The following is a 10,900-nucleotide window of genomic DNA, read 5'->3' as shown; positions in this document are numbered from 1 at the left end:
CCTTTGGAAATCTTATCATCTCTCTTCAATGCATTAAGCATCTCCTATCTACAGTCAATATTTATCTGAAGAGCTATTTAAATTCTCTGAATGACATGTTTACCTTTGAGAATGACTGCTTTATTCTTGTCACAAACATAGAGAAAAGGGCATTTTCCCAGCTATAGGCATAGAACACTGAAAGACTAAAATTCTCACCCACAGCAAATGTTCATTTTATAATGTGACAATTTTTGTGTAGCATAATCTAAAATTACTGTGCAAAAGATGGTTACCTTATATGAATTTGCTAATTCTTATATTGTCAGTACTCCATTGCAATTAGCGATAGTGGCCAGGAGATGGCAGAGTCTTGTTTTCCTAAGATTTACTTCATTGGCCTTTGTGTCATTCACAACATTCACTTTAAAGAGAAATGTTTTATTAATGGCACTGATATCACAAAGGACAGATACAAATAAAAAATAAGACATTTAGAAAAAGTAAGGAATTTAAATTTCTCAGAAGTTTTACTTATTACTAATCATGTATATGTGAATAAAATATTTTAAAATACTTTGAATAACTTTTTTTTCTCTCTCCAGTGTACAAGGAACAGAAGGAAAGAAAAATTCAAAACAATAATTATTTAGACATACCTCAATTGTTCAATTCTTCCTTTGGTTAATTTTATATAATGCTGGATTGTTTCTTAAAAATAATTTTACAACTTAAAATTGTATTTTACAACTATAAACCCCACTTTTCAATAAAATAAAAAAAAACAACTACAGTTTTAAAATAGGAATTTATGTATATTTTAGGGAGAAAGTGTGTTAGTTTAAAGTAAAAGTATTTCTCGAAACGGCTTTATTCAAGGCACATAAAATGTTTAAATGTTTCTTTCACTTAATAAATGCTAAAGAAGTCTTTAAATCTCAAGTTTATTATATCGCTTTTAAAAAAAAACAGCATCTTTAAGGCCTGGCAATCCACTCACCTAATAGTGAACACATTAGTAGATGTGTTTGTGGGGGTAGGTGTGGGGTCGCATTGCATGCCTTTTAGGAATGCTTCAGAAAGGGGGAGCAGACAGGTGAGTTACAGATTGTCCTGAGTCAGCCTGGAATACAGTCTGCTGCCAGTTATATTGTCTTTACTGGGATGGTGGGAGGAATCCCTAATCATCCCCGAAAAGGCATAATCCAAAGCTGGGTGAAAAGGCAATGCTGGTACCAGCCCAGGAGTTAGGTACGGAGACATGAAACCAGGTAGCCCTCTTCCCGGAGAGGAATACGCCAGCCGTAAGGGACTGATACCTAGTCTAGGACTTAAGCTGTAGAGGCTTGAATCACGTCCGTAAGAAGCAGAACTGGCTTGAAGAGGAGAAAAAGCTGATTTATTTCCTAGCGTTCCAAAACCAATTCCAGCGAAACTGAAGTTTGAAGCTCTCTGGAAAGCTGTATTTCCCAAGTCTCCTGAGCTTGCTAGGTCCCTGCTGTCTGGCTGGTGCTCTTTCCCATTTAGGACCTGTTCGATGGCTTGGACCACATCCCCTTTGCAGAACTGCAGAATGCCTTCCAGCCGGCCGCGCCTGTAACTTGGGAAGATCTTGGTGAGGATATCAAGAGGATCTCTTGGCCTTGAAGACACGGTGCGAAGTCTGGACCTGGGAGCAGTGAAGTTCCTGGCCCACTCGCTTTCATTTCCTGATTCCAGGTCAGAGGATGATAGAGACCTGGGACTCTCTTCACCTCCGGATTGCTCCCCAGGGTGAGGGGACACCAGGCCATCACCCTTGTTTGAGTTTTCTGAAACAGATGACCTAAGATTGTGTTTTCCAGTAACACCCTCAGGCTTAGGAGATGAGCCCAGGGTGAGCTGATGAGGTTTGGAGACCGGTTCTTTTTGTCCACTCTCGTATGAGTCACATTTACTCTCTTTGTGTTCTGGGGGGAAAGAAAAATAAAGAGGAATCAAATAAGGAGAAACTTCCCAGAACATCGCGCTGCCTACTCAAAAATAATGCTGGATGGAGTAATTCATTCCCTCATGGTATATTAGTAATACTTATTCATTGTAAGACATTTTAGTGAATAAGAATTTTTAAAGCTCATTTGAAAATGCCAATGCTGGAATAGTGAGGAAATGCTATTTATGATGCCATTTCAAGATCACAAAAGTTAAATAATATATAAATTCAGTATCTTATTTAGGAATCAGAAATGAGAGTCCATTGTTATCCCAAATTGTTAATGTAACACCCAGTATTGCAATTTGAGGTTTTCCTAAATGTCGCTTAAGTTTTGTTGTTATCCAAGCGGGTCTTCTTTTCACAATGACATGATGCAAAAAGAACTGAGTGAAATAGTGATGTTTAGGTAAGAAGTCAAAAGAAGAAGCAACCTGAGTATGAAAATGAATATTCTATTGAATCACTAATGCTACATTTCTACAATTGGTTTTTAATGCTCACATTAGCAAGTTCCAACTAAATTACCTGAATAATGTAAAAAAAATAAATAAATAACAAGATTGTTTACTCCATATCAAATCTAAACCAATAATGATGACTGCAGTACCAATCTCAAATCACACCAGTCACATACTTCATTTTAGTGAGTTGGTATTTGTTATAATTCTCTGTGAAATACAGGCTTTTCTTTTCAACCCTAGGAAAATATTGAGAGAAGAGGTTACAGTCAAATTGTTCCTAAGAGAAAATTAGAAACAGCACTATTGCACTATTGTAATCTGTATGGGTCTTCAAAGTGTGTAGTAAAAATAATGTATTATGTATTTATTTCAAATCTCAACTCCCTTGTAATCTTAAGGGGGAATTTTCAAAAAAAAAAATGTTTTTACAGAGCAATCTGATTTTTCTACCTCAACTGGTTGAGCATGAATATTAATAAAACAAGAATATCTTTAGAAAAATAACAATGCATATATTCACTAAGTAACTTTTATTTTGGTTTACCCTTTGACATATTTTATCTCATTTCTATTTTCAAAGAGTAGATTGTCAAATGGGATACTCAGAAAATGTCAGTCAAACTTTCTTATTCTACTTTCTTATGAATGCAACAAAACAAATATTGCCTAAAGCAGTGATTTGCAACCACAATTTGCAAAACTCCTATGTTTTCTCAAGGAGAGGTCCTACATTCTAAAATAATATCTATGATTTATTTTAAAATTAAAGTCAGTATACAGTTGAAAATTTTGATCACTAAAATGCTGTCATTATATCAAACATACAACGAAAGAAAGGATGTTTCTCCTAAAAAGTTATAAAATTACAACTCTAGTATTGTCAACTTTAAATAAAATTCTTTTGATGTAATTCTGCCAAGTGGAGAGAGATTGGCATTGGTCTGCCATTCCATTTTATTTACAATGATGATTCACTAAATATAGCCCCCTGAACGTGTAAGCCATCAACATTCTATCTCTAAAGCAATTTATAACTATTACATTGAACTCATGGAGTATAATATAATGTAATAAAATATAGATTGCATGAAACCATCTAGAAAATAAGGTATCTTTAAAATACTGTGATATCATTTATATCATCTGTTCTTTCAACTCCTATTGCTCTTTTTACTTCTTTCCTTTTATCATTGTATAGTATGTCTTGTAGTTTTTGGATAGGTATAGTTTTCCTCACTTTGAATATAAGGTCCTTTTGTGTAGGGAAATCTTTATTCACCTCTGAATCACTGTTAGTCTTTGTCTCACGAATGAGTAAATTAAGTGCGTTCCTACAGCTCGTGGATATTGTGTAAGAAGAGGCAGTTTAGAAAAGCCGTGAAACTAATCTTCCAAAAAAGGGGGTCAACTGAGCCAAAGAACAAAATAACATAATTGGCCCCATGGAACAGAACACTTTGGTACCCCTCCAAGAAAAATACATAAATCGGTCTGTAGCAGAGGCTTGTCAGCCAAATCTCACTGTCAATTTAATTCATAGGATTTTAACTGTTACTTCTTTTTCATAGTAGTTTTGTTTAATAACTCTGCTCTTCAGCCCTCTTTGATATTTCAAAAGAAATGTTTAAAGTCTATTTTGTCTGCTGAAATAAACTAAAACATGGGCAAAAAATGGCATAAGTAAAAAAAAATCATATATGCCTTATGTAAATACACAGTTTGTTTTTTTTATCAAAAGCACATCCTGTGATATAAGATCTGCAGTTTTCATAATCTAGGGAAGTTTTCTAATTAATAACTTACTGTATCATTATCATACAATCTCATATAATACAACCTGTCTTGGATTGATAAAAAAAAAAAAAAAATACTGGAAACATTTTCACTGCTATGAGGACTATGAAATTCACTAAAATACAGTGGGATTTGCATTAGCAGGAAAAGTTAATTTGGATATGTCAAATGTAGACATGTATGTATTTGTGTGTGTGTATGTATATATATATATATATATATATATATATATATATATATATATATATATATCTTAACACAGTGTATGAATGTGATTTGTGGCTGATAAATTTAAAAAAATAATAATTAAAACTCCTTGGGTAAGAAATCGCTAATATTGGACTTTGAAATTCCTATATGTGTTTTCACAAATGTGGAAAAGTTAATTTTTTTTTCCATATAGGAAGAGCTGAAACTTCAAATATTGGAACATTTTACACTTTAGGAGGCTGACAAATGAGGAATGCAGGTTGAATGCTTAAAAATTTGGAGAGACTGGGATGAAAAGAGGCTTCGGTGGATTCCAGTCTCTTCCCCACTTATCGCTGGCTCCAGAAGTTTGCCCCAAAGCTCAGGAACTCTACTCTCAACTCTCAGTGAGTTTCCCACGCACAGGATCGGAAGGTTTACTCTGGTTTTACAGCTGAAACCGGTACCGGATCAAGCTCAAAACGCAGTCCCCTCACTAAACTTTTCACTCAATGACTACTCACACGAAGAAGTCACAGAAACTGGGGCACAAACTCCATGCCTAAGGTAAATTGCTCATCTGATTACTCACCCTTCACTTTTGCCATAGGACCTTACAGAAAGCTTTTCCACAGTGAATGTGATGGCCCTCAACCACCCTCATTCACATTCACGTCATATTGCAGAACGGTTTTCCAGAACTTAGTGTTCTTTTAAACAACATATATATGTGTGTGTGTGTGTGTGTGTGTGTGTGTGTGTATTTCAGAGAGGAAGGGAGAGGGAGAGAGAGAGAGATAGAAACATCAATGATGAGAAAATGATGAATCGGCTGCCTCCTACACGCCCCACACTGGGATTGCAGCCCGACACCCGGTCCTATGCCCTTGGACCAGGAATTGAATGGTGACCTGGTTCATAGGTGGAGGCTCAACCACTGAGCCACTTGGCTGAGCTTTTTAAACAACTTTTATTGCCCGCCTCCAGGGCAAGGCTGCTTGTTTCAAATACTTTCTCCCTAGAGCACTCATTTTCTTTTGCAAAGAGGGAAATAAAAACCAACTCACCTTGCTTTCCCTCCGCGTCCTCTGGCTGGAAAGTCTGGGAAGCAGGGGTGGCCAGCCCGCCGGCCCGTCTCCAGGTCTCCAGTCCCAGCGCGGTCACCTCCTCCGCTGGGACGCCCGCCTCCAGGGGGGTCTGGGTTCCGCCGCTGCCTCCCGAGGTCCGGCCCCCGGGACCCTCCGAGGGTGAGGGTCCGGAGGGTCCGGAGGGTCCCGCGTACAGGAGCCTCCGCAGCGCCCCGGCCTCGCTCTCCTCCTGCGCCTGCTGCCGGCGCAGGGCCACCTGCGCGGCCATGACGCGCTGGCGCTCGGCGATCAGGGCGCACTTGGCACAGGCGCAGGCCCGCCATCGGCACAGGCGCTTGTGGCCCTTGAGCGCGGACACCACGCCGTGGTTGCGGCAGCGCGCGCACTTGGGGGTCCGCGGGCAGCCGCCGCCCAGCGCGCCCACCAGCCCAGGCGCCGGCCGGGGGCCCCCGCTCCCCGCGGCTGCCGCCTGCAGGAGCAGGCTGGGCGGCCGCAGGAAAGTTGGGGGAAGCGGGATCCCCGGTGGCGCAGGGGCCGCCACCACCAGCCCCGGGGCCAGGCGGGGTCCCCCGCTGCAGCCTCGGCTCCCGCAGGGTGAGGGCTCCATTCCGGGGTTGCCCCAGAGAAGCGCGCTCTCTGCCCGCCACTAACCCTACGGGGGTGCAGGGACCGGGCGATGTCTGGGGTCCCTCACGCGGACAGAGTTTGGCACAATTGCCGCAGGGAGCTGGGGACCACGGTTTCCAGGAGCTGGGGACTCCGGGAGGCGCAGGTGCCCAGTGAAAGGCTGAGAGCCTGGCGCCGCGCTAAGGTCCCGGCGCCAGAGGGAAGCTCCTCCGAAAGGCTACCCCGCCCACCTGGCATCCCGGCCAAGCTCAGAGCCCGGAGCCCTGGCCAGGGGAGGAGAGTGGGACCTTCTGGGAGGAGGGGCCACAGGAGGCACCAGAAACCCTCCTGATGGAATGCCCATGGCCTTTCCCCAAAGAAGCCCTTTTACACTTGCTTCCCCATGAATTCCTCACTGTTCGTATTTGTGAAACAATCTTCAAATCCTTTCCCAGGCCTCTTACTGCCCTTCTTAAATTAAGCAATAGTAGTAAATGCTCCTTTCCCAGAATCTAGAACAAATACTGCAAACGTGTATAGGGAGCAAAGAAAAGACCCCGAATAGCCGCAGCAATCTTAAAAGTGTGAAGATTTGAATGTGGAATGCTTTCCTTTCTTTTTCCCAGAGGAAGTCTTCAGGATGGGAGCATAGTCAGTTTTTATGAGAAAGCACAGCTCCACAGGCTGCAAACATTACCCACTTGAAAGCTGCTTTCCTTTAAGTAGGTCTTAGGGCTAAGTCAAAACAACGGATAATGAAGGGGATTAATTCACGTCCAGATTCTTCTGCAGTTTGGTTTATTAGCAGGTGCACATTTGGACTCTACGTATTATTAAATTTTGAAAGGCTACCTCCCAAAAGAGTCTATGAATTTCTTATCTGGAACTATTTATTAACAATTGGGTTAAAGCTGTCTCAAACATAGTACTTCACATTTCTATTGTAAAGTCTCAGGGAAGGTCCTTTAGGTTCTTTAAATATGCTATCATAAAAATGCATTCTTGAAATATGCACTTAATGCCTTTAACTGTAAGAAAAGATCATATTGCTTTAAACTAAAAGAGCATTTGAGGTAGAAACTTCATGAGTGTTTGTTCTTACTGGAAAGGAGACTCGGGGCTTTCTCATTCTTTGAGATAATATTCAGTTGCCTAGATGGACAATTCTTTTTTTTTTTTAATATATCTTATTGATTTTTTTTACAGAGAGGAAGGGAGAGGGATAGAGAGTTAGAAACATAGATGAGAGAGAAACATCAATCAGCTGCCTCCTGCACACTCCCTATCGGGGATGTGCCCGCAACCAAGGTACATGCTCTTGACCAGAATCGAACCCAGGAACCTTCAGTCTGCAGGCCGATCGATGCTTTATCCACTGAGCCAAACTGGTTAGGGCTAGAGGGACAATTCTTATTCTAGCCCTAAGATGGAAAGTAATAATGACATGTTTATCATTCCACCTATTGGCATCCAGTGTCCAGGGAAGATACTGCTGATCAAACTGGGTTTTCTCCTCCCGGCCACTCCACACCATCACTACCATCACCACTCTGCCATATCCACATAGTGGTATCCTGTCATTGAGGTTTTCTATCCTTCCTAAGCATTGGAACCACCTAGGACACTTTTAAATGATATAGTTACAGGTATTCTGATCCTTTAGGTCTAGTATTTTGGGGGGTTTTATTTTATAGGGTTTTGTTTTATTTTTAATGACTTTTTTTTAATTATCTTTATTGATGAAAGTATTACAGATACTCTCCCCATTGACCCCCTTTCCCTCCCAGGTTCTCACCACACTATGTCTGTGTCCATGGATTATGCATATATGCATATATAACTTCTTGGGTTAATCTTTTTCCAAACCCCATCTCCCCCACCCCCTCTGAGATTGGTCAGTCTGTGCCATTTCTATGTCTCTGGACCCATTTTGTTCATCAGTTTATTTTGTCCATTAGATTCCACCTATGAGTGAGGTCATGTGATACTTGTCTTTCTCTGACTGGCTTATTTCACTTAGCATAGTAGTTTCCAGGTCTCTCCATGCTGTCTCAAAGGGTAAGAGATTCTTCTTTTTTACAGCTGCATAGTATTCCACGGTGTCAATGTACCACAGCTTTTTTATCCACTCATCTGCTGATGGACACTTAGGCTGTTTTATCCACTCATCTGCTGATGGACACTTAGGCTGTTTCCAGATCTTAGCTATTGTAAATTGCACTGCTATGAACATAGGAATGCATACATTCTTTCTCATTGGTGTTTCAGGATTCTTAGGATATATTCCTAGAAGTAGGATCGCTGGGTCAAATGGCAGTTCCATTTTTAATTTTTTGAGGAATTTCCATACTGTTTTCATTAGTGGCTGCACCAGTCAGCATTCCCACCAACAGTGTACTAGAGTTTCTGCTACACCATCGCCAGCACTTGTTATTTGTTGATTTGTTGATGGTGACCATTCCAGCAGGTGGGAGGTGATACTTCATTGTCCTTTGAATTTGCAATCTCTTTGATGATTAGTGGCTTTGAGTATTTTTTCATATGCCTCTTAGCCATCTGTATGTCCACTTTGGAGAAATGACCATTAGGTCCTTTGACCATTTTTAATTATTGTATTGCCTGTCTTCCTTTTGTTAACTTATATGAGTTCTTTATATATTTTGGAGATAACCCCTCATCAGATATATCATTGGCAAATAAGCTTCCCCATACAATGGGCTCCCTTTTCATTTTGTTGATGGTTTCTTTTGCTGTGCAGAAGCTTTCTATTTTTATGTAGTCCCATTTGTTTATTTTCTCCTTTGTTTCCCTTGCCCTAGGCGATGTATCAACAACATATTGCTGTGAAAGATGTCTGAGATTTTGCTGCCTACGGTTTCTTCTAGGATTTTTATAGTTTTAGGTTTTACATACAAGTCTTATATCCATTTTCAGTTTATTCTTATGTATGGTGTAATTTGGTAGTCTAGTTTCTTTTCTCTTTTTACCTATCCAATTTTCTCAACACCACTTATTAAAGAGACTGTGTTTACTCCATTGTAAGTTGTTGCCTCCTTTGTCAAATATTAATTGAGTGTGATAGGTTGGTTCGATTTCTGGGTTCTTTGTCCTGCTCCATTGACCTGTTCTTGTGCCAGTACCAGGCTGCTTTGATTACAGTGTCTTTGTACTATAACTTGATTGCTGTTATTGTGATCCCTCCAACTTTGATCTTTCTCAATATTGCTGTGGTTATTCAGGGTTTAGTTTTTATTCTAGATCTGTGAAATAGGGCAAGTGATACTGGTTTTCACTTTTGACTTTGATACATACCTTGCACAACTTATAAAGAATTGAAAATAAGTGAATGTATTTAAATAAAATGTACCAATTTAAATGAAAAAATGTGTGAAAGACTAAAAATAAATAAACTTTGCTAACACAAAAAATAAAGATCTAAATAAATGATGAGTATATTGTGTTCAAGTTCAGAAGACACAACACAGTTAAGAACACAATTATACCTAAATTGATCTATAAATCATTTCAGTCTCAAAATTCCAACAGACTTTTCAGAATAAACTGTCAAATCCATTCTAAAATTTGTGTGGAAATGCAAAGCAAGGACCTAAAATAGCCAAAACATCTTTGAAAAGGGGTAAAGTTGCAAGGCTGACAATATCTTATTTTGCAAGTGATTACAAAGTTACCAGTGTAGTATTGGTGAAAAGATAGAAAAACCTACCAATGTGACAGAATAGAGAGTTTAAAAATAGATAACCAATTTTAAGCAAAAGTGCAAAGTAAATTCAGTGGTAAAAGAATAGTTTTATCCCTAACAAATTTTTCTGGAACAATAGGGCATTTGTATGTAAAAAAAAAAAAATTGTTGACTTTGAACAATACCTTATACAACGTACAAACACTGGCTTAAAAAGGATCACAGACCTAAATGTAAGTCATAAAACCATATAACATAGGATAACAAGTTTGTGATCTTGAGTTATGCAAATATTTCTTAGATACAACAATGAAAGTATGATCCCCAAAAGAACAAATTTATAAAGTATGATTTATCAGAATTAAGTACTTCTTTTCTTCAGAAGACACAGTTCATAGACTGAAGCATCATACCACTGACTGAGAAAATAATTGTAATATAATACATATATCTGATGAAGGCCCTGTATACATAGTAATTAAGAAATTTTGAAACTCAAAAGAAAAAAAGGACCCATGATTTTAAATGAGCAAAAGACTCAAATAAGCATGTCACCAGAAATGATATAGACTTATTTAAAAAAAGCACAAAATGCTGAACATCATTAGTCACAAAGGAAATGCATGCTAAACTGTACCATGAACTACACATCTGTTAAAGCGGCAAAAATGTAAACGATGACCATACAAAATATCGGCAAGAAGGTGGAGCACCCCTGCTCGAAATGTCAAACAGTCCAACCAGCTCGGAAGCCAGTTGAGTGTCATATAAAGCTAAACATGCATGTTCCCAGTCATCGCAGAAATAAAGCAAATGGCCATACAAAGCAGCAAACTGGAAAAACCCGAACAACCATCAACAGTTAATATAAGCACACAACGGAATACTACTTAGCAACAAACAAAGTACATGGCTACATGCTACACATGAATAAATCTAAAAATCATTATTTTGAAAGGCAGAAACCAGGTATAAATGAGTATGTGCTCTATGATATCATCCTATATAATAAAGAGGTAATATGTAAATTGACCCTCATGCTGAAGGCATGCACAGCAGGGGCAGGGCATCAGGGGCGGGGCTGGAGGCCACTCCACACAGCTTCCAC

At 39.5% G+C, this 10,900-nt stretch overlaps 1 protein-coding gene across 1 annotated transcript; it reads right to left on the bottom strand.

Moving 5' to 3' along the window:
• Positions 1-984: 984 nt before the first annotated feature.
• DMRTA1 (DMRT like family A1) lies at positions 985-6,093 on the bottom strand (the record flags this gene model as incomplete). The annotated part of the gene is made up of 2 exons (XM_084898144.1): positions 985-1,928; positions 5,466-6,093. The coding sequence occupies 2 exons, from the start codon at positions 6,091-6,093 to the stop codon at positions 1,081-1,083; spliced, it is 1,476 nt and encodes a 491-aa protein (XP_084754270.1). The 3' UTR covers positions 985-1,080.
• Between the last annotated feature and the right edge of the window lie 4,807 nt (positions 6,094-10,900).

This window comes from Pipistrellus hanaki (genome assembly GCF_964339955.1).
Source record: "Pipistrellus hanaki genome assembly, chromosome: 11".
In the NCBI taxonomy this organism is placed as follows: domain Eukaryota; kingdom Metazoa; phylum Chordata; class Mammalia; order Chiroptera; family Vespertilionidae; genus Pipistrellus; species Pipistrellus hanaki.
This window is presented reverse-complemented; position numbering and strand designations above follow the sequence as displayed.